General features: G+C 38.5%; 1 protein-coding gene across 4 annotated transcripts in view; it reads left to right on the top strand.

The window, feature by feature from the left end:
• PDE7B (phosphodiesterase 7B) overlaps positions 1–24,894 on the top strand; it is a 179,824-nt gene that overhangs the window by 129,286 nt on the left and 25,644 nt on the right. For all 4 annotated transcript variants that reach the window (XM_074896376.1, XM_074896377.1, XM_074896375.1 and 1 more), the window contains 2 exons: positions 11,662–11,745; positions 24,693–24,844. In XM_074896376.1, the coding sequence (XP_074752477.1) occupies positions 11,662–11,745; positions 24,693–24,844 (236 nt within the window). The remainder of the gene's footprint in view (positions 1–11,661; positions 11,746–24,692; positions 24,845–24,894) is intronic.

Consider the following 24,894-nt stretch of genomic DNA (forward strand, 5'->3'; position numbering starts at 1 on the left):
TTGAGTAACATGAAGTTGGTTCGCTTTTGCCACACTTTTTCTGAATTTTTAAATTTTCAATACATAGTACACAGCAAAGATGGTGCAAATCAGTGATCTGTTTAAGTACAAGAGGTAGCATATTTGCTAAATTCTAGTTAGGTTAGAGTTCTGGATTTGGTAGTTTGCAGGCTTTATTATAATTTTTTTTCAAAGATCTGATAATTTGAAAAATACAGTGTAAAAACAGGAAAAGAAGAGCATTTTCCAAGCAGTAGAACAGTCAAGCTTCCACTTTATGCACCTTTTTTCCTGTCTGTCATCAAAATGAAGAATGTTCTACTCCAAATAGTTATGTTACCTTTATATGCTATTTTTATTTTTTTCTAAACAATAAAACAGTCTTTAAAAGAATTTTTCATCAAAATAATATATTTTGATGAAGAAATATTACATGATAAAATGTGGGGCTAGCTCAGGAAATACTTATCTTGAACAAGCAAATAATACTAAGGTTACCTGTGCTTGTTTTGGACAAAGTTCTCTTGCCTTATTGTTTAGTAATTCAGGGAACTATGGAGGTATTTGTATGTTCCACAGAGAAACTAAACCAAATATAAAACCAGTAAGAAGATTTCCAGCTATTTGCCATAGATACTGCTTTTGAATGCAAAAAAAAAATTTATTGCAATTTATGATGTATAAACAAAAGTCAAATGATTAATCTCAAACATTTGTTCCTGCAGTCTCGTGTGTAGGTAAAGCTCTCAATCAGAGCAAAGCTTCAGGTGGTGAGTAAAGTTTTCTCCTACAAGATATTACAGGCACCTTCTTGTGCTGCTGAGCCAATGCTCAGTGCTTCCTTCTCCTCCTCCTCCCTTTCATTGGTTTTTCCCAGCCATGGAGATTTCCTGGGCAGCACCATCAGGAGGACTAAGTGGCCAACACTGCTGGGCTTGCTGGTACAAAGCTGCACAGTACTCCAGCCTCAGGAGGAGGCAGTGAGTAGAGGGGAGGCTGAAATAGCAGCGAGTCAGAGAGAAGGGGAGGAAGAAGAAGGGTCACACCTGATTGAGGACTTTATACATATATATATGTATAGAGCAGAGGGGAGTGAGAAAAGAGAAGGTGAAGAACATGCAGAGACTGGGGAAGGATCATCCTGGGGTTAATGCACAAAATGGAGACTCATTTACTTTATTGTCTCACCTCTGTAGGTGACTCTACATAGATGTACCTAGGGTTGTGCAAGCACCGTATGATCTTTAGGCAGACGTGTTAGATACAGGGAGACAGGCAGAATCAGCAAAGCCTGAATCTCCTCGTGTGTGAGGCAAATGGCAGCCATGCAATTCCAGGGCAAAATGTGAAGGCAGCAAATATCAAAAGTCTTGCACTTTTCCTACTTGGCTTCTCCACAGGCAAAACTGCCATCTGTAAAAGCTATTGACAGACTTTAGGTTTTGATTGATGTTGAGCATTTCAGAAGTAGGCGATGTGTTGCTGTAATGGCAATTGCTGTATTACTACTTACATTTTTGAACACGTATATTTTGAAAGGGAGGGTGTAGAAATCTCGTCGGCAAAGCTGTGGAAATAGAAGGAAATTTTCTTAAGTGTCCTGTTAAGAGCTGAAAGCAAATTTTGGTGTGATGGCATGAGTAAAACCCTCCACATTAATTTTCTTTGAATGTTGCCTAACTGTTGCTAGCATGAAAAGCAGGGATAATCAGTGTTTGCATTGTGGCGATATAGACCAGGACTGCAGGTAGAAAATGGTGTTGAACCACTGAGGCCCTGCATTAGGGAACTCGCTGTCTACACAGAACAAACAAAACACAGAACTGGAAACCTGAGGCATGGAAAGGAAGCGATTTGTTCCATAAGAAACCAGGAAATGAGCTCAGGTTTTACGATTGCTGTACTGCATTTTAATTCCAAGGGTGCCCTCTTTTTCAGAAATAAAAAACCATTGATCTCAAGTTATTGAACATTTCCCCAAAACAAGCTCCATTTGTTCTATTCCACTTTGGAATTATCAGCACTTTTCTATTAATATTTGTGTCATTATATCAATTGTTACTTTACATAAAGTAGGTATCTATTATATATAAAATTTTAATCAATGGCTACATTAGATACACATGGATTGTAGTGTCAACCAGTTTCTGCTTGTCTACATAATAGTGCTTTATCAGAAAGTGAGAATGATACTTTGTGGCTCAGGTAGCTCATCAATGCAACCCATAATATGCACATACTTTCAAACAGAGATTCTTGAGGAAATTGCAGAATTAAAAAAAAAAAAGTTAATTTAAAAGATCATTTAAATATTATAGGTAGGTGGGAAATGAGAACGCAGAACAGTAACGCAAACTTATTTGAATAAATGCTCATCAATTACCTCAACTTTGTGCAGAAAAATAATCTATTCTTCAACTGCAAAACCCTCACTGGCAGATTCAATGAGTCTGGTTGTGTTCTCACAGTGGAAGGAAGCCCTAAAGCCTTGATAATGCTCAGGTCAGAAATTCATGTAGATGTCAGAAATCCATGAGTAAGACGTAGATGTTTAAGAGAATTCCATTTGAAGTTGCAGTACATAGGCAAATGCAAAGGGATCTCTGAAAGAGCAGCTGTATCTAGCATGTTATTGCTGTTAAAAGGATGTAATTTATAGGGATTACTTAAGGTCTGGGTGTAACAGTGAGTGAAGAAAATCGTACCTTTTGGTCAATGGCAGTAGAAGTAGCTTGACCTAATGCACTATGCATAGAGATCTGAACTCTATACCTCTTTTTGGCATTGGTCTTGTACAAAACACAGATTCTTTGTGCTTTTTCTTTCACACAAAACGGAAGTCATTATATTAAAGTACTTAACCTAGTTTGGAAATTTGTGTGTATGGAATAGGAAGTGTACAAATCTTAGAAGTTTGTTATTACATACATGTTTATTTTAATATTTGGGAGTCTAACAGAAGACTAGAATGCAAAAAGTACAATTTAAATAATGTGGTTTTATTTATGCTGTAATTTATTTGGGAGAGGGATAGTAGCATGACAGTAAGATATTATCTTCAAAGTTGCCATGGTGATGTAACCTACTATCTGTTGCTAAGATCATACTGTAGCTGTTGTTATTACTTTTATTACAGCTCTTAACATTTCAGGATGTATCCTTTAGTTTTAAAGGTGTTATTTTAGATTCAATTTCATACGTAAGAAAACCAGTAAATTTTGCCACTTCCCAGCAGGGGTCTAGAGCAAAAGCAATGATAGCAATGCGAGAACATGATTCTGCTAACATAGCTCCCATCCTCTCATGCAGAGTAATTTACAAGCTATCTAACCATTTAGGAAGACAAGAATTATCAAGACAATTCAGCGCCCTATCTATATTAATACCTACTTTCCCTGGAAAGTCAGTCATCAATATCTGTAGACAGAAAAGACTAAAACCCCAACAATAATGCAGTATAAAAACTTCAAAATACAGACAGGTGGTTCTTAGCCCTAGAAATATTAGAAATGGTAATATCCAATTGACTAAGAGGACCCTGTGCACTGCAAGTCTGGTTCCCTGATCCAGCAAAGTGTCCTGGAACCTCATTTACTGCACTGAACCCTGCTGAGCAGCAGCGCTATGATAAGCCTCAGGTCAGCCAAAGTGCTGCCATCCAGGATCACAGCAGCAGTGAGTCTTTCAAGATGCCATCGGTCATATGGTGCTGCTTGTGAGTGCTATAAACTGCAGGCAATAGTGGGAATTATAAATGGATCACTCAAAAAAAAAAAAAAAAAAAAAAAAAGCAGAGTCACGTCTCCTCCTAGTTGCCTGTTTTCACAGGGTTTTATTTTCATCTTTTACTAGTGAGTTCAGCCCCCTAGATGATAGATGATGAACTTGTTACGTTATAGTTCAGGCAAACTATTTACCAAGGTCAAGATTGTTGTCTAAACTGTTCATTGCAGGTATGGAGGTAATGATAGATTACTTCAGTCTTCTTAAAATGCTGTATTTATACAAGTCTGCGTGCTTTCTCATTGGATTCTTTTTTCCAAGATCTGTCCTCTGCTTTTATTTATTATTTTATTATAGTATTATTATTAATTTCTTATTGTTACAGTATTTATTATTACTATATAACTCTTCTTGGCTGCTAGATGCCTGCACTTGTCTATCTCTTCTTCTGCACGTGAAAGCCATTAGTAGAATTTTGCAAAATTTGTGCAGGCAAACTTCTATATCTGAATTTCTCATGTCTCCAAAATTAAAATTTTGTATGTGAATAAGCAGTCTGTGTAAATGGTGTTCTCATGCTCCCTTTCTGGCTTTATGTCCCGTGAATTAGCACTTCGTGTATACTTTATATAAACTTTTTGTTTAGAAAATAGTGATAGTTAAGTATCACGCACTAGTATCAAAGAGTAGTTATTTCTTTTTATAGAGAACAGTACTCCAAATTACTAATGCATAACAAGTGCTGATTTTTGTTTAACTGAGCTGTGGGATAATACTAAACTATATGAGCATACACAGTGCGTGTCTTTGAGGGTGTGCTCACATTGCTGTGAACTGAAGGTGTATGTGTCTGTTACATTTATTACAAAGTGAATAGTAGCATAAACAAGAATAATCACAGTGGAAAGCATACTTACAGATAAGAGGTTTGGTGTGGTCTCAGCTGTCTGAATAGGATCCTTCCCCCGGTATGCTGTGCTCATAATCATGGCACCTAATTTAGGAACAGAAGTGTCTTAGACTCCATCTTCAGTCAAAGACAAAAACGTGCAATTCTGAAACACAATTCAGTCTCTAAGCATTAGTCACTGGGCAGAGGCACCAGTGACTCCACTGACATACACCTACGAGTGCATGAAATACATCTGACCTTAAGGTAATAATTTGTAGCCCATTATCAAACTCGGAAACAATTGAAAGCATTTCCAGTGCAATATAATGTATTGACACTTTGGAAAGCTACCTTCTTCAGCACATGCAGGATTGTCTATCCTAATCAAGTCTGACCATTTTTTCAGTCAGAGATAGCTACTTAGTTCTGCAGGCTCTGCGTTTGCTCATGCAAGAGTAAACAAGTCCATGAGGAGGGCAGTGCGGGTACTGCTTCAGTATGTGAATTGCTGATTACTGCTGCTACCTGGTTCTTTATGGCAGTTTTCTCATCCTGTTGGATTTCAGTTGTCCGCAAGCACTTTACCCAAATTGTGCATGTTGTAATAGCTTTGCCTTGAGATACTTCAATTCAGAATCTCTTCACCAGAGTTACTGATGTGATGTGATATGGTTTAAGGAAGGATTTCGAGAGTTCCTGTGAAATACTCATTTAACTTTAAATTCTCCTTTGTCAGAAGGGACCAGCCTGTGGATCTTAGGGCCTTCCTCTGGCTGTATATCCAGATAGGCTGTGCGTCAGTGCAAAAGCAAATTTACCAAGAGAGTTTTAGCATTGGGGAGGGTTTTATGAACAGACTGTCAGCTTCTGTTTCTTCAATTTTTACTGATTGGCACAAGCAATGGTGATAATACTGATTAAGAGATTAAGATAAGCAGTTGTGTAGATTTTGGTCAGTAAAGGAGGGGAGAAATTACAGCTGGCGGATGCAGTCAGGCAGTGCCACTAGTTTATGTTGAGCATAAGAACCAACATTTACTCCAAAACACACCTTTGTAAGAAAACGGAGGATGAGTGAAATGTTTCATCTGCAACTGTTGCTGGTCTGGAGATGGAATTTTGAATAGCTGAAACTCAGGTAATGGACTGGTAAAAAAAATAAACAAAAATAATTCATTCATGGGGTAAGACTACTGCAGGGAAATTAAGTGATTTTCTGTGTAAAAAATATCTACAAAACCAAATGGTTTCTACACCATCATTTTATCCTCTTTTTGTGAAAAGAGAGAACCAACAGTTCCTTTGAAGAGAATTCTGACATGAAACTACAGAATGTATTGGATGAAATCACTACTCGTGAGCTCATTAGGGCTATTACCAGAAATAGTAGAACCGTGCATTATATGTCACAGAAAACCTTGTGTTTTGAAATATTTACATGCTTAAATTCAATGCCAGCAAATGGATGAAGTGAGGTGGCTCCCCCTGTTTTTCCTGCTGGAAAGTAGAGTCGTCTCTATAACGTCTAACATCAGTCCTGCTGTGTGTCTGCTCAGAGGAAATGTTCTTGTTCGCTGAAGATCTTACACACATGAGGAAATCTGCATAAAATTCTCTCTGCAGACAAGAATTTACAGTAACCTTTATAACACTAATACAACAGAATGAAAATAATCCAAACAAGCAGAAATCACCATGAACAAGCATTAGATGTCTTCAAATCAAAAATAATTACAGTAATCCTCTGCTACTTGTTTTAAACCTAACTTCATTTGAGTTTGCTACTTTTACACAGCAACACTTCCCCCTCTTAGAAAGCTTTCCACCAAAACCAGAATGATGCTTAAACCATCAACAACTCATCTTCCTTCATCTCAGAAATCCCAAGCCTTTTCATAACTGAAATAGTGAAGGAGTCAGGAGCTCCCTCAAGTCCACGAGAGGCCTTACTACTGTCACTTGGTTTTCCATGGAAAGTACTCAGCCACTGCAGTATGTTGTTCTAAAACAGTCAGCTTAAGAAATATTTGGATGCAAATTGTCAAAAAGCTTGACTAGAATAAATACTTTTAACCTCTTGTGAATTTGCTGTGGTCTTCCTGACTTACCACACGGAGCTGTGTACTAACTAAAATCAGTAATTTGGTGGCTGATCCTAACTGCTGCTGCATGAAGCTGCTCTGTTGTTTTGTCACAGCTATGGCCCTGTTTTCTCTCCTGATTTGTTGTGCTTGCTCAGTGAAATTGAATCCCACGTCATTTCAGGCAAGTCTTGGAAAAGTTGTTTTCCTCGGTGCAGATGGCTCTTTCCTCCAGATGTGACAGGCAGCTAAGAGCTGCCTCTTTTTTTTTTTTTTTTTTTAATCCTTCTGCCCATCTTGAAATCACGCTGATGCTATGGCCGCAGTGCACAGTGGATCTTGCCCCATATCTGATTTTCCCATGACTATAAGCTGTCATTCATGTCAGTCACAGCATGTGCCACACAGGCTCCTGTTACCTAATGTAAGTTGTTTTGGTTTGTTCGGTTTGTTTTCTTGTCTCTTTTAATGAGGACAAAGTAAAATTCGAGAGCGTGGTGGCCCCTGGGATATGGGAGATGTTCCCGCTGGAAGTTCTTATGGCAGCTTGGCTCTGGCAAGGGTGCAGACCTCTGTGTTTGTGGTTGAAAATGTTCCAGCCTTGCATCTTGAGCCCAAAGCAGCCAGGGAGAACCTGTACCTTTGTCGTTTCCCTTCACCCTGCTTGTTTCACTTGGGAACACAATGAGCTGTCAAAATTTCCTGCCCTGTTTCCACAGAATCCTTCCTTTTTGCTCCAAAAAGGATTATTTATCTAAAACTGCTAATTACATAAATTGTCAGAACAATTGTTTAGCTTGATTTTAAGGTGGAGAGCAAAAAGTTTTAAAGGTCTGTTGGACCGATGAAAGTCACCCTCAAAAGAGAGTCTGGTATGTTGCCGTGAACAACCTTTGCCTCTCAGAAACTAAAAATCATGTGGTATGGTGTACATCTGGTGCAATCCCTATTTTTGTTATCTCTGTTGAATGTACTTAGAGGTAATTAAAAGCAATAAGGAAGAATATAAATGTTTTCCAAATAAGTGAGCCAAGAAAAAATGGAGGAAGGCAGGTGTGGTTGATTTAGCCCACCACCACTTCCTAACTAATCTTTCTCTAATGATGTGGAAAGAGACTAGGTGGCACCTGGCAAAGTATTTTGAAATAACAGATTCATGAGGTAGAGCTACTTGATAACATCTTTGACTCATCAGAAACTTGCCTTCCCTGAGGGTAAAGTTAATAATCCTCAAATATAAGGATTTTAGTGGCTGTTACTAAATCAGAGGGGATGCAGATTTATTCTGTGTATAGATTCTAACAGTGCTAGAGACAGCCCAAACTTTTATTATCTGTAAAAAATGTAAAATGGCACAAATAGCCAGTCAGAATCATCAGTAATTTTCCATGACTTCAGGTCCTCAACTTTGCCAGTTAAGTAAAGCGCATTCACATTTTCTTAGTTTGAGGAACATAGAGCTAGTAGCAAGTTTATCAATCATCATGGATTGTCCTTAACTATTTCAGGTCATCTTTCAATGTGTATAAAGCCCATGCCATCAGCTGCTTCAATTGTTTTCATCTCCTCCTTCAGAATACTCTTCTGGTCACCTGAGTGTTTCTTTTTGCACTTTGCTGCTTATCAATGGTCTTATCAATGGTGCACATTACTACAGGGTGATTTTCCTTTTATAAAATGGCCTTTAGCGCCCTGATCATCTTCCTAGAGGTCCTTCTCTCCACTTTTTCCAGGAGGAGTTCAGCTTTCTCAGAGGCAGTATTTCAGATGAACTTTTACCAAAGTGCTTTGACTAATGGCATCAATACCTCCCTTGCTTTCCCTCTCTTTACTGAAATTACCTTGCATGTATAGTGTACATATGTGTCTGAGTAGACTGGTCTTTAGTTCTGTAGGAGACATCAGCAGCACCAGGAGAGAGAGCTGGACTACCATTAAAATGAAAGTGGAAGCTGCAGGTAGCTGGGCCATAGAGCACCTGGGGCAGAGAAGGTGACAGTAGCAGTGGACTTTATTTAAAATAGTTCTAGCTGTATGTATCTGGTATCTCCCAGCTTTGTGTTATCATCATATCTCACTAGTGCTCTCCTAATTCTGTGTCAAGATCATCAATAAAAGACCATTTTAGAGACCATTTTTAAGACCATTCCTAATATGAATCTTCTTACGCAGTAATTGTTCCCAAGCAAAAGCTTCCTTTCAGTGCACCTTGTTATATTCTTACTCTTAATCTTTTCCAGCTTCAGTTTTTGTACTCGTGTCTTGACTTCTCTTATATTTTTAACAAAGTCCGTATGGTTGAAACGCACTACAGTATCGATTTTTTTCCTTTTGTCTGAGTTATCTATTTTCTTCAAGGTAATTAAGTATCAAGTTTTATCTTGTATGGTCTGCTTTTGGTAAGCCCACATTGTGTTTTCTCCTGTGTTTCAGTTGTCTGCTTAACTTCCTGAAAATTTGGAGTCATACCATTAAGATCAAAGTTAGGCAAGTTTTGGGATACATAACTGTACAATTTTGTTATTCTCTAGTACTATGGTGCCTCTCTTGATCTGAGAGATATATTATTTCATGTCCAGAAAGATCAATCCTTCTGGGTTTACAGTATCTTATGTCTTAGGATTTTTTCAAATTTTTGGAGTTTGAATTTCCCTTTTTTTCCAAAGTATCTGTTGATTTAGTCAGGAGTGACATGTTTATCAGTGTGCTAATGCAGGGGATTATTTGCAGTTTCCTGTTAATTCATCGGTGCATATGGAAAAAACAAAAGCTTCAATCACACCCGTTCTTAATTTGCTGATGCTTGTATTAGTGACAGTCACAAGCCTGTCTGATTTTTTGGGTTTTAAATAATGTGTACCATATGCTTTCCATTCTTACTCTTTCTGAGCAAATCAGTCAATCTGATGGGTCTACCTGTGGTGGACAGCAGTGCTTTTAAATCCGGGTGCTGCCATATGAGCTCTGACTCGTGGGTGCTGATGCATCTTGCTTTGGTGTTTCACAAACTCCCCGACTATTTGCTCCACCCTTCTGCGATTTAGCAGAAGAATCGCAGGGGAATAAGTTGACAGTGGAATAGACAGACAGTGGAATAGGCTGCCCAGGGAGGTGGTGGTCACCATCCCTGGATGTGTTTAAGGGTCGTTTGGATGAGATGTTGGGGGATATGGTGTAGGGGAGAACTTCGTAGAGTAGGGCTGATGGTCGGGCTCGATGATCCCAAGGGTCTTTTCCAACCTGAATGATTCTGTGATATACCTCCACTGTCACAAGTTGCACATGATTTTAAACTGCTGATGAAGGTAGACCTGTGCTATTGTCATACCTGTGAAGTGAGACAGCTGAAGAGCAGGCAAAGGTTTGCACCTCCTGCCCCTGCTATCAGGAGGGGTAAGTGGAGTCAAGAACGAGTTGGTTTGGGCTGGTTCCATAGAGCGAGTGGTTGGCAAGGGGGAATTGAGTATGGGAACACGTGTTCTGTCTCTGGAAACACAGGAGCAAAGCGAAAGTACAGAGAGAGAAAATAGATTTATATTTATAATCAAAAGTGACTGTGTTTGAAATATTCTTAATCTGAGTGCACATTCCAGTGTCTTTCATAACCTCTAAGGACCCCTAGAGGGCACAGAAGTTTTTCTCCACCTCAAATATTTAACTTAATAGTGCTACTTGGCTTTCTTCCCTTAAACATAATTGTAAGCACATTTTAAGTGAACGTTGGATAGAAAAAAATAACAGCATCTAACTAGGTCCTTCTTTTATGCTGCAAGATGTTTTCTAGTTTTTAAACACAAGCATTAGAAGCTAGTACTAGCAGCCAGATTCTTAAATTATTTTTGTTTAGATGTCAGATGCTATATTCATATCCCAGAGGAAGCACAGTTCAAACTAACTAATAATTTGTAGTTTTGCTGCAAACTTTGAGAGGCCCACAGTGTGTGCTGTCTGAGGAAGTGCAGTGGGTATGCTTTCAACCTGTGGCCAGTGTTTCTGTAGAGGAGAAACTGGTATTGTGAAGAACTAGAGTGCTCTAACCTGAATCTCTAAAATCTCCAAACTTCATCTTATTTAAGAACTTTTAATATTTTGGTCTTGTTATTTGCCTATAAAGAAACAATTGCATTACAGTACAAGATATTTAAGGTTTTAGAAATGTAAAAATGACATCTGCTTCCCACTACTTCTGATCTACTTGGAGAGAGGTTTTGTAACTCTTACTCATCTGAGTAGCATTTTTCTCCTTAAATGAGTTCTGCCTATTTCATCAATGTTACATGGTGAGTCAGGAACTACTCAATGTGAATTACACAGCAATACTTAGTATTGTGTTGTCACTTTATGATATCTAAATGTACATCCTAAAGCTCTGGAGTAATGCTTATCTGAGAACATCAAGGTTTCCCTTACATAAAGCAGCTTCAGTGTTTGAGGCTGACATTTTCCAGAGTGCTCAAAGAGCAGAAAGTAAAACAAAAACAAACAATCCAAAAAAAACCCACCTTAAAAAAATCTTTGTATTTTGTTTGGGGATTTTTTTTCATCAACTCATGATTGTGAGATCAGTCCCACAGCTTTGGAGGTCAGTTGGACTGTGAGCCTAGTCCACGGTTGAGACCTTTGTGTGTGATGAATGCCATGACAGTCAGAATCCAGCTGCTCTTGTCTGGGCAAAAAAGTGGACCTCTGCACTACTCTTGAAACAGTGAGAGTCTACTTACTGGGCAGGACGCTGTTCAGTAGGATAAACATGAGGTTTTTTTATGCCTTTGTTATGATAAGACGATCAGCTGTACTGCTTTACCCAATTACCCAGGGATGTCATGGGAGATGATTTTTTGGACCTTAATTTTCCCACTGGAGGAGTGTAACCTCATAACTTTGAATAGAAAATAGATCTAGATCTAAACAGCAGAGAAAGGCAGCTGCCCCCTCTAATGTCTCTGGGGATTTTGTGTTTTGCAGGAGATGCACGGGTGAGAGGTCAGACAGGGGTTCTCTCCGAGCGCCGTGGCTCCTACCCGTTTATAGACTTCCGTCTTCTTAACAGTAAGTGCAACCCTTCCTTCAGGTCTGCATCAAAAAAAAAAAAAATTATCTGTATTGAAAGTATACAAACCAAAGTATCTCATTTCATATATATCTGTAGTTCAGCTGTCTTCACACAGTCAGTATTAATAATTCTATTATTCCCACCCAGTGTTTGACTGTGAAATGTTTTGATTGTATGAATACTGTCCATAATGCTGAGTCTGTCAAGTAAATACAGTAGTGCCATGGGGTGTGCTGGAGGGGACGGGGGTGCTTCAGAATTAAAAAGATAAACCTCTATGTCCTTTAGCCTCTTAGCCAACAGTTGGAACAGATTTATGTGAGTCTGTTATCCGGTCATATAGAATTGGCACAGAAGGGGAGCATGTGACAGCGCTGACCAGTGGTTTACAATAACATTAATTTTTCGAACAATTAGAACCCAATCCAAAGCCCCATGGAGTCTTCTCATTGACGTCAATGGATTTTGGGTCAGGCCAGCAGTGAACATCTGTTAAAAATAATCTTAACCTCATTTTGATTGAAGTTATTTTGCCACTGTTGTAAATAAAGGAGGGCAAATCTAAAAGAAACAAAAAAAATCAAGATGCTGTTAGGTTTTTTTTCACCTGATGGGTTCTCTGTACTGATGCAGACTCATTAGGCAGTGTGTAAAAAATTAAAAAAACAAAACAAACAAAAAAAACCCAAAGAGAACACTCAGGCCCTGTATCATTCAGTCTGAATGCTGTGTTAACTCCAATGTTCAGATACAGGCAGATCTCAGTGTGTCTTTCTGTACTGCACAGATCACTCTGTGTAACCTTCGAAACAAAAGTTAGGCACTGCCTTCATCAAAACAGACTGAAACTCCGACAGTTTGTTTAGTGGTGGCACTTTTAAGCTTCTAGAAATTATGCTTTTCATTAAAAAGCAATTATCAAACCAAAGTTTTACGTCTTCTTTGTGTAAATGGTTGCCCAAGTTCTTGGGAAGGGGAAGGGAGGGAGGTGGTGAGGAGTAGGGGAGAAACCCAGCCACAAGGGGTGAGATTTGGCTGGGACTAAGGAGAAAAGAGGGTCTAACAGGAAAGGGAGGACTTGGACTCTGATCGGCTGCATTTGCCCAAGCTGGCAAATGGCTTGCTTTTGGCCTGACTGATTAAAAGTGTTTTCTAGGTTGTAAGTGCATCAGAGTGCTTGCTGTGGCTGAGGTGGGAAGACATAAGGGGTAAGACGGGTCCAGTAGTTTCTCCTGGACAAAGGGAATAATGCACTGGTTGAGCAGAACTCTGAGGATAATTTAGTCCTGGCTTGCCAATGAAAACTGGTTTTATGCTAGCTGGAAATACTACTGTTGATGCCCTAATACAGTCTGAGAGAAAATAAACCAGTTATTTTTATTCATGAAGTAGAAGTCAATATATATTCACGTTCAAGTGTGACTAAATTTTAATACATACACATTATGTAAAATTCTCATCATATGTTCTTTGGCCTACCTGGTTAAAGAAACCAAAAAGTTTTCAGCTCTTTTTTTTTTCTGGCAATAGGGCTTTCAGTTTTATCCCCTGTAGATGAATCCTGCCATCCTTAAGATCCTGCCAGCTTCTGGGAATTGCTGGTGCTGTCTGTGGACTGTCTAGGGAGAGATCCACATCGAGAGATGTACTGGTGAATACTCAGCCTTTGATCATACAAGGAGCAGGGCACTCTGCATAACCCTTCTCCTGTAACTGCTGAACTTAAAAGCGATGCCTTTCTCTGCATGCGTATCTGGTCCCACAGAAATGGGGCACCTGGGGCTTTATGTTCCTGTGCTCTCTGTCTTGGGGACATCTGACTTATTCTTTCTTTTTACTGCTTTTCTATAATCTGAAAGAAGTCACTACATCTTACCATGATCTCTGTGTAAGGAAAAGCAAGGATCCTGATTTTTGGATTTCCCATTGTTTTCAGGTTTTTATGTACTTACTGCTTTCTGCCTAGGGAGTGGTGTTGACTTATTTTTTCAGTGCAAAATGAAGTGATATTTCTAGACACTTGACTACAAATTTCATACATGGCAAGTGCGCTGGGCCTGGCTGACTCAATGACCTACAGGTAAATGAAGATGCTCGGTGTCAGAGCATGCAGACATGTTTTTTTTCCAGGAAGTAAACAAACTTTCATATTATTTGTTCATATACATCTGCCTGTCAAATCCATTTCTGCTGTGCATACCCTATAAACAGCAAAACCCATGGTGCTGCACATCCTGTCAAAAAGAAATATATAAATGTCACTACTGCAAACTTTTTTGAAGAGCGCCTAGCTAATACTTGCAGTAAAATTTTGGCACCATGTTACATTTGTTTGGGGGCAATAACTGAAAGCTGTTGCAGTATGGGAGGGATGAGACAGACAATTTTATGGTAAATATCCTCCGAAGTTATAAAGAAATGCAGCATAAACATTACTCCAGCTTCTCACTAATTCGGACAAACTGAGCTTAAATGGAGATTGTTCCCTCTACCATCTGAAGTATTCCAAATAACAGTACCACCCTTGTTTTAAACTAAGGGGAAACACTGAAGCTCATTCTTGAACAGAGTTGACATTCATTCTGAAAACTGAAATTTAAAAAAAATTCAGGGCATTGCTATTGTCAGACTAAAGGTTATTTAAATGTAACTTTTTTAACATACTTACAGATTCAGTCAAACCAAAGTGGATTTTTCCTTAGTATGGATATTAAGGGTCAACACAGAGTAGACCATATCATTTGTTTTTTCTGGAGTCCTGCAGTAAAGTCACTGTGTAACTTTAAACACCATTAAGTCCTTTTGGATAGGAAAATTTCCTGCACTCTGAAAATGGGATCTTCTGTAGCCCTAATCAAAGCCAACTGGATTAATGTTCTCTTCTTGCTGTTTGAGCTAACGTCTGTGATGCCATCTACACATTCCTCTGGTGCCTCTCTGCAATATATAGAAAGTTAGTGAGCTAACTTTCACCTTGTCAGTGCCAGGTTGTCAGGACTGTGAGGATTTTGCAGGATCATGTCTGGAGGAGATGCAAGGCTTTAGCATCTTCCTGTCTTTTCTCTGCCTAGTTGCAAGCTTTCCTTGAGGTGTAGTTACAATGGTGGATTTGGGGTCTATTAAGAAGACTCTGGAATACAAAATGGAATGTGAAATACCGCTGTGTCACCAAGAACTCCTTGGTTCTGCATTGCAAGAAGCAATGTTTGCCTCAGCCTCTTGAGTCATCCCTGTAACTTGTGGAGACCTGCATGACCAACCAGATACTTGTTTGTGTTGACAGTATCAAGCCAGAAGCTTGAGGGGAAGCTACATAGTAACTCCTCTCCCCAGGGAAGCTGCAGAAGCTGATGTTGGTTAGCCAGCCTGGTGTGAAGACCCCCAGAGGCAAGCCAACCATCCCTTTTTCCATCCTGATGTAGTAAGGCAAGGGGACCACCTGCTCCTGATGGCTGAAGATAGATATACCCCAGAAAAAAATAAGCTGGACATGGCAGACTTGAGGCTCCATGTTCACTAGGCTGCTTATGAACAAATATTCAGACTTTACAAACTCCTAAACTAAAAGATACAAGTTTTGCACAGCCCTATAGGTTTACAGGAAAATGAGGAGAGGGTTTTCTCTTCATGCAAATAAGCCATTCCTTAAAATGGGAGCAGTGGAAGAAAACCTAACCTGGTAAAGGTTGAAATTAATGATGGCAGTTTATTGGCATCTCTGCATTTCTGTGAATTAAATTAACCTTTTTGTGTTCACAGGATAGAAAATGAGATTTTCAGGGTAATAATTCAGAATTTGAAACACTTCTTCAGTGAAAATTAGCTTGATCCAATTTTCCTTCTAGCAAAGCATAGTTTGGATTTGAGAAATAAAGGACTATAAGGTAAGGGAGCAATAACTTAGTTCTCTGATTGACAAAGTCACTCAAGTGAGTCATTGAACCAGATCATGCCAGTGAGTAATGTGCATTGATTAAAATAGATTTCGTTATCTCATGATGAGTTGTGCTGGTGACTGTGATGGCACTTCTTCATTGCATTAGCCAGAAGTTTGGGGGAATTCCTTGTAATAAATCTAGAACTGTAGGCAGGAGTGCAGCAGTAACCAAGAAGACCTCACTCTGCGCCAATTATGTAGATTGTTTTATTGACAGGTGAAATTAAGTAGAGTAACAAAATAACATAGTTTACATCTGAGATGAGTAACTTTATTTACAAATTTGCTTGTCGAGCTTTAAGTCAGAAGACAAGGAGATTTTTAAGACTTAAACAGCAATTCTCCAGTTCCCATGTTGTTTATGCTAGGCTTTCCTCTGGATCAAATTTTTGCTTGCAGATGACAAAATTGTTAGCCTCTAATTGACTATATTTAAATATGTCTGTCATGGAATAATGTAGTTAAAATTATTTCTGCTTGCATTTCTAACTTTTCCTGAAAAATTCTTTATTAGGGACACTTTGGTTTTGTCACAGTATCAGTCATACCATTGCTTTCATTATCTTGCACCCACTTGTTTTCAGTAAGCTATCCACAGTATCCCAGTGGCTGATAGAATTCACTTCTCTCTATATTGATCTAGGAGGGATAACAAGGAAAGGATGTAGTATGTGAGCAGCAAAGTGGAGTCTCTGAATCAAAATGGTGTTACCCAAAGAGATTTCTGTTTCCTTACGCCTTCCAGAACAGGAACATAGAGTGATACCTAAGAATATCTAAAAGGTCAAAACATGGACACTCCAAAGGTATATCTGCATATTACCTAGGATCTTGGTATTGTTATGCAGGCAGAAGTTGAGTCCAAAAGAACTCCACCTGCTTTAAGCTTAGCTTAGCAAATTAAGTTAGTATGGATGATTTACTTTTAGTACCAGATGGTGATAAACAGTGATACTAGGTACCGTTCAGTCTCTGTTCTTGATTTGCTGTCTGAGTCAAGCAAAATACTCCTGGGTTTCAGTTTGTTTGCAAATAAAGTGATGCTTTGCTGCAAGTGATGAATTAGTTACTGCAGAAATGAAAAGTGTTGTCAGGGTTAGTAAGGGAATATATGAACTCATGAAAAAGTCTCCATCTCAAAGAACCAAAGTCTGTGGATGTTTGAATCTGTGGTTTCTGCCTGTCTACAGAAGGGTCCATTTGCAAAATTTACATTTATTTTTGGTTTTGGATTTTGAACACTCCAGGGCTTTCAGGTAGGGCGCATCTCCAGGGAAAACAAAACTTAACCACAACCACCAACCCAAAACTGAACCATCAAGTAACCTGAACCCAAATGAGTGAGGTTAAAAAGAGTTTGGTTAACTGTCTTGTTTTGTTGCCTTTGGCTAGAAAAAGAAGTGGGAGTGACAGATGCCTTTTTAGATATTTCTGACCCAGGTTAAATTAGGACACCAAAAGTCTTGTGAGGAAGTTTCAAGGGTTGATTGGGTTACTTGGATCCCAACCCAGCTCATGGAGATGAGTCCGAAGTTCTAGATGGTTCTAGGGTGACATCTTACAAGGTCTGCATCATTACTACATAATACCTACCTTAGTTCCTTATGGATAAACATGTCCAAAAGGTACTCATCAACATCCTGAAGTCATATGGGCTTCTTAATCTCGTTAGCTTGTGTCTGGTTTGAATGGGAAGAACATTTCCAGAACTGAAGTCAGCCTGTGGCCTTGCTTTCAGCTACCTATTTAAAGGAAGAGGAATTGGAATTCTCCTAATGTTTCAGCACAAAGATTGTTCTGTTTTCTAGTAATACTTCACTATATTCAAAAATTCTTTCTGTCATTGGAAGTCAGTCTTGTTCCTCCTTTTCATCAAATAACAGCAAGTTCATTTGCTTCAAGATGTTGTTTGTGCTTTTAAGTGTTTCTAAAGAGTTGTTACCTGCAAAATTTAATAACAAGGTAGGTTGAAAAGTATATTCTACTTCCTGCCATTCATGCTCCTTGTTTAGCTTTTACACTACATTTGTAGAAAATGAAAACCCGAATGTAAAACTGAGTGATGTAGGTGCCCCCATATGCTAACAAAATGCAGCAGTTTGGTTTATGAATGCTTCAGAACTCACAAGAGCAAGCAGAACCAAACAAAGTCTTCACACACAAAGTCTTAGTGAACACTGACCTGATTGTACAGGTTTGTAACTTATTTTTTTAGTAAGATTTGGGATTCAGTTCAACTGAGAATGTCCCTTTAAAAGTTTCCAAATGATGTGTGACCCATTCTGCCGCCCCACCTTTTTGCTGATTAGAAAAGGGAAAGGGTTTACTGAAGATAACACTGAGGATGCTTTCCAAATGACCGACGGAAAAGAAAGAACAAGGAGAAGGGATCATTAAGATGATAAATGAAAGCTGGGTTTGCTGTTATTACAGGTTATGTTGCTTTTTCTCAAGGGGAGTGAAGGGGGAGGAGATGTACCATTTCCTGTTGGAGAAACTATAATCAGCTATAGAACATTTGCAGTTTTAGGAAAAAAAAGGTCCTGACTGTGCTACTGTATGAGGCTTGAAGGGGCGAAGTGAAGGTTCATATTGAAATTATAATGACTTTGTGGCAAAATGGAGCACAATATGCCATTTCCTAAGAACTTGTAGGAGGCTTAAAAGATGCCAACATGTTTGTTTGCATAAAGATGATTGATGACCCCAATAAAGGCTGCAAATTGTGAAGAGAAACACATCTAAATTAATCTGAAATTTGGATTTAATCTATTCCTCTTCCTGTTATTAAGGCTAATATTCTGTTACCTAACTGGGCTTTGAAACCCTAGTTGCTCCAGAACTCGGTATGATGGGATAATTAGATATAAGTGGGATAATCTGCATAATTCTTAAATTCTGTAGTCTCAAACTGCATCAAAAGGAATATATTTTGGGATGGGGGAAACTGCATGACTAGGCGTTCTTCAAGGTGCCAACAAGTGTGCAGGAACTTTATGATCTGGAAACTGAGCTGTTACAAGATACCATCACCTCAAGTGGTGTTCAAAGAAGAGGAAACCCCACAGCAAGGTGACCTGCAAAATTGATGTCCCAGAACCTGTCACATTTCATTAACTACATTAGCCAAAGAAGCACACGAGCGCCTCTTCTGTAAGCAGGGCTCTGCATTGCTTTTGTGCACTTGTGCAGGTGGTTGAAGAATGGAATCTTAAAGCGTAAAATTTTAAAGATCTTTTGGTTTACTTCTAATTTTCTACTTTTCTCTGATGTGATCAGACTCCCCATCTCTTTCTCACAGCCTCTTCCTAATTGAAAAAATGTTTACACATTTAAAGAGAAATGATGCAGTTGCAACCCATATGAAAAGTGCCAGCAAACAGAAAGCGCTTGACCCCTAAAACTGATTTTTATCAAAAGTCAAGAAACAAAAAATTATTTAGACATTAGAGAAGCAAGTAAAAACAAAATGTTTATAGCACAACCTTTTTGGACTGAGGAAGTCTCATGAGGGTTTCTACATTTACAAGATTTCAGTACAACACTTGTTTATCTATAGATAAAGTGCAAGGTGTTAATCTCTGTCTTCTTGTGACCACTGTATATTCAGATGATAAAATTGACACAATCTTACGATTTTTGAATCAGACCTGTTTGTCAGTTTCTCACACCAGCCACAGACAACTAAGAAGTACAACTGGGATATTCATCTGAGCTTTTTGGTCTTTCTACACTAGACTGAAAGCTTTCAAGCAACAATCCTTTTACATAGGTTTCTGGTGCTTTGTGCATTTTCTCAGGCCTTTCTTCAAAACTGCAACGTTTCCTTTCCAAAAGGTTTTTGGACTGCAAGATAAAAGGCAACAGGAAAGCCTAGACAGTGCAGAGAGAAGAGGTTATCTGTTCTTTCAGTTTACCAGTGCGTTCTCCAAAATTCAAATTTGAAATACTAAGTTTGGAATTAAGTTTTAGATTACCGGTGTTAGTTCAGCTATCCCTACTCATGCTGCAGTTTTCTTCTGGACAATATGATAAATCCATAATTTAAGATATTAAGACGGCACAGCAATTTTTTTTGTCTATCATCCATGCTATGTGCTCTTCTTTATAAGAAGAATTTAGCAACCAAGTCATGCAATGAGTATGCCCAATGACTTCAGTAAAGGTGATCTAAATGACTGGCATGGTTTGACACACAAAAAAATGGACAAACACCAGTTATTCCTAGTAAATCAATTACGTATCTCTTGGGCTCTCAAATCAAAGCATTCTAATTAGCTGTCAAGCCAGGAACCAGTGCAGGAAATTCCCTCCATAACATATAGAACCACAGACAAATTGTTTCCCAGAGTCCTTGCTGTTTGTAAGATGTCTGGACAGTAAATTGCAGGGCTGATCCTCTCATCATATCTTCCAGATATGCCAGCACTTCTCCATCAATCCTGCCTGACTCTTCAGGCATACAGTTGTAGAGCAGTGGCTGAGTACAGAAAGTCTTTCCATCCTCTTAAGAGGGGGAAGGGTATTATAAACCATATGAGTCAAAGGCAAGTGCTTGAGGACCTGATTTATTCTACATCCTTTTGGAAAGAAGAGGAAAAACATTTTCTGCTTCTGAATCAGTTGGCTTTTGAAAATTAATAAACCTGTTGTTATCCACTCATGCTGCTGGGTGACCTGTTTTTATTGTACACCGAGGTGCAATAAAATAGAAAAAGGCAATACTGTGAAGGAAAACTCAAAGGCCTTATTTGAATGCATAACCAAGTTTGTTTACTTTGAAAGAACAATAACAATGTAATGAATGTCTGGTGCAGAGTTAAGTACATCCTTGTCCAAATTTGATTTATGTGATTGTTTCTGGATGTTAACTCAACCATTGTTAACATAACCTCCATCATTTTTATATTCACGCTGCCTGTGGGCACACGCTAACGCAGCAATGTGAAAGAAATCTGAAAGAAAAGTGGTAGCAGTTCCTAGTGCAGGAAACCTCTTTCCCTGAAATAACAGAAGCTGGGGTGTAGTGAGCCATAGATCATGTTAAGGCAAGCAGAGCTGTGTTAACTGGAGGAACTTTGTGAGGAGAGAGAAGGCAACCATTGATTCCTGTAGCTTATTAACCTCTTGAGGGCCACGTGCGGTATCTAGACATCATCCATGGTCTGGTAGTGTGCATATGTGATTCTGGCTATCAAATTACGCAAAGAAAAATGCAACCACTTTTGCTGCCTGCTGAAAGACATCAGGAGATACTCTGTGAGCTCAGGCTTTAGTTAAGCTTTGTGAGGAATGCTTATACGGACGCTTCTGTAAATGTGCATGTAATTTATACAATATGTCTGTGTAATTCCTGCAGTAACTTTGTTCAGTATACAAAGAAGGGTTTCTCCAACCACTGTGCTAGGCAGTAACTCCACAGGATATGAGAATGGGCATATTTTAAGATACAGATGATGCTTTTTTTAGGTAAGCAAAGCATTCAGAAGTTGCCACAATGATTAAAGATAAACAGCGGTTTTCAAAGGAAGTTCTATGGGTATAATCAAAAGTTGTTCTTTTTCATCTTTCATGTTAATTTCAAAATTGCACATATTTATTAAATCCTTCCCATGTGAGCCTTCCAGCCTGTGTTCTTTAACTAGATAATATAGCATGTGGTTCTGCAGCTCAAGTTCAGCGATATCTGCAGTGATATTTTTGATTCATTTACTTGTAATTTAATTTATCTTAACTAGAAATAACTATCAATAACTTCCTGTTTCAGAGTCACTATATGACTTACATCAGCTGTCATCACTGAAATTTTATATTTAAAATTAAAATTAGAATTTGCAGTTGTTAGTAAAGAAATAGTTATAAGTCATTCACATAAACTCTTAATTTCCTCTTAAAACTGCATCTTGATTTTATGTCATCTGATGGATCTCATATGCTAGGAATGGCTCCTCATTGCTGGGAGATTCAGGTGCAACTGTGGACAGAATTTGAGCATTCACTCTCAGCTGCTTCACCTTTTACTCTTCTTTCTAAATTGTCCTTTTTCTCTCAACTTCATATGTGCTTTTCTTTTTTGGTTGACACTGATCTTGGGAGGAGAAAGAGAAAGTGCTGGTGAGATTATAATAGTTTGGGGTGTTTTGTGCTTGGAGCAGGGCAGAGTCTTAGTCTGATTTTATGCCAGACACCATCCATAATAAGGTACATTACTGCGGGTGGCAGAGTAATCTGTTATGGGTCATAGCAATCATCTGACAAGTCTTGTGATTCATAGACAAATCAGTTATTACTGAAATAACCAAAAAGATGTGATTTTAACATGATGTCCTTTAAGTCAACATCCAGAGTTTGCATGTGGCTAGCCTGCAGTACTAGCTGTTTTCAGGCTGTTCTGTCAAGAGCCCAGTTTTGAAAGTACATTTCCTACTGTTCTTTACCAGTATTATGAACTCTTTCCCTTATGAATGAAAATACAGAGCAACAGATTGTTGTGGGTAATCTTTTTTGCATAATGTATTGTAATACAGTGCTTATCTGAAGCGGCAAGTGATGTTTCAGAGGTGCTGTCTGATGATGATTAAATTTCAGTTGAGACCCATGACAACCATACGGAGCAGTGTGACAAAGCAGTGGCAACAAGTTTGATCATTCAATTCAGAAAATATGTTTCACAATAAGAAATTACTTATTTCAACCTGCTCTGTTTGTGGTTTGGTAAGTAGTATTTGTGCTACTGAAGTAATCTGATAATCCGAAGGATAAAATATCCACTTCTTCATAATCCAGCGTACAGCTGCTTGTTGGGACTCGGGCCAAACCTTCACCTTCAGGTCATTCATTCACAGCCACTCCACATGTGAGTTTTAAAAACAGTTTAGGGGAGCATAGGTAGTAATTTAACTCATCTGTTTTCAAAACCAGATAGTAATTTAGATAAAAATTGATTGGAGCGACTACTCATTTTTAATGTACTACAAAAGGAAAGTTTTCTGTACTTTAAATTTTAAACTTGTTACCTGAAAGCAGTCACAGTCTGGGGGCAAAGATGGAATTAGGAGGGTTGGGAAGTTGAGAAACAGCAGACACAAGTTTAAAAAGTGAATTAATTTTAAGTGTTTTGTTATCCAGGAATTAAACTGAATGCCAGCCACTTCTTAGCAGCACTGTATAAATGAAATGTGAAAACAAGTCTACCGGTTCCTCCACATGTCGCTGTCACTGGGTAACTGTTAGCACCTACGTTAGTCACTCCTTCAACGGGCCATGAAATTGTTTCAGCTTTTAAAATGTGTGAGAGAATTAAGGCAGGTTCTGGCACATCATAAATGAAAATCTAACCTTCAGGCTGGTACAGTAGTGACATTGTTACTGTTTGCATTCTTGAAAACACATGGCTTGTCAAGTCGCAATAAAATTATTTTGTGCTTTTATATTATTAAAACTCAGTGGGATCTTTGGGCTGCCCACGAGAAGTGTGAGACTTGCAGGTGTAATAAAATATATTAATTATTGGTACTCAATATGTAAGTATGTTTTTTTGTTGTTGCTGCTGACTTCATGTCACTCAATAGCCATTGGATTACTTAAGGAAGAAACTTGCCACAGAATGTGCTCACACATCTGCTGTTGGGGAAATCAAATACTGAACTATCTATGATCCAGAAAAACTTTAATGACTTCTCTGAAAAACCTCTCAAAATAATAATACTCATAAAACCAGCATACAAAGTCATATTTTAATTTCACAGCAGAACAAGCGGTCAGCATTTTTTCATAAAAAGGAATAGTAGAATAGAGAGAGTCATCTTCAGTCCGTGGATATTTTTCATGAGCTGTTATTTAAATCTGAAATCCAGTGAGTTGCTATGCAGCTTCTTATCTCAAGCAATCATTACTGTTCTCTGAAATGAATGCTTAATCTTCAGTTCCTTTTATGAATAAAACTGTGTTGAATCTTACTTCCTTCGAACAACTGCCCAGTTTCTGTCCTCCCTTTTCCCAAAACTTAAGACCAGACTGCAAAATGAAAACATCACAGTTGTACGTGACATTCTGTTAAAAGTTCAGATGAAATTACCTAAGTCATTATCAGTTTTATGAAGCCTGCATATTTTTCTTACTAACAATAAGGTAATTTGATTACTCTAATTACTGATTTAATCACTGTATAAAAATTGCCTTGGTTTTTGTGTCACTTTTAGCCCTATGCAAAAATCTCGTAATATAGCATTAGGGAATTAGAGTTATTCTGCTACTGAGTGAGAAGAATGTATTCTGTTGAGTAACCAGAAATGCATGTATTGCCTGAGTATACTTGCTTTCCTAATTGTAGAACTAAGATACTTTCTTCATTTATAGTTTGCCTTAATATGTAGGAAGGACAGCAGACAATACAGTAGGATTATTAACCTATTCTTACTTCTTTCTCTCTTCTCTCTCATTTTCCAAAAGTGGGTCATACATTTGTGCTTTCAAACTGTACTTTGAGGTTTCTTTTGGTGTCACATTTTGGTTTTATATCCTCGTATGCTAGTGCTGTGTAATTTTAATATATTCCAGTGACACTCCTGTGAGGTAGCAAGTTGCTGCTGCTTTCAGTTGTACAGCTAGGGAACAGAGGCACAGAAGAGTAAGAGCCGCGTTCCTGTACCTAACTCTGCCTAGTCATTTACGCTCCATCCAGACATGTACAGTTAGGTGATAGATCAGCCCCTCAGTCACCTAGCCTGGGGCACATTAAAGCCAGTTACAGGCAGTGAACTGAACTCAGGATCTTCCAAGTCCTGTGTTAGTACTCTTTTTACTGGAATGTATTTTCCTTCTGAAATAAACACATATATTATGCTGAAGTATAGGGATTGGATACTGCCTCTTCGTGTGGATGGGGAAGAAGCATGAACTTTATGATTTTTTTTATAAAGTTATTGATATTTCTCTTATTAAATTCTTGAGAATGTCATCCTTCATCTTGAGTTTCATGATTTCTGTACTGATTGCTTTTCACAGATACTACACTCTCAGGGGAAATCGGCACCAAGAAAAAAGTGAAAAGACTGTTAAGTTTCCAGAGGTATTTCCATGCATCCCGGTTACTGCGTGGAATTGTACCACAAGCCTCACTGTACCTACTGGATGAGGACTACCTTGGGCAAGCAAGGGTAAGACAGGTCTCCGGATCTCCATTTCTTTCAATAATATTCCAGAGAGT

Source organism: Athene noctua, chromosome 1 (genome assembly GCF_965140245.1).
Source record: "Athene noctua chromosome 1, bAthNoc1.hap1.1, whole genome shotgun sequence".
Taxonomy (NCBI): Eukaryota; Metazoa; Chordata; class Aves; order Strigiformes; family Strigidae; genus Athene; species Athene noctua.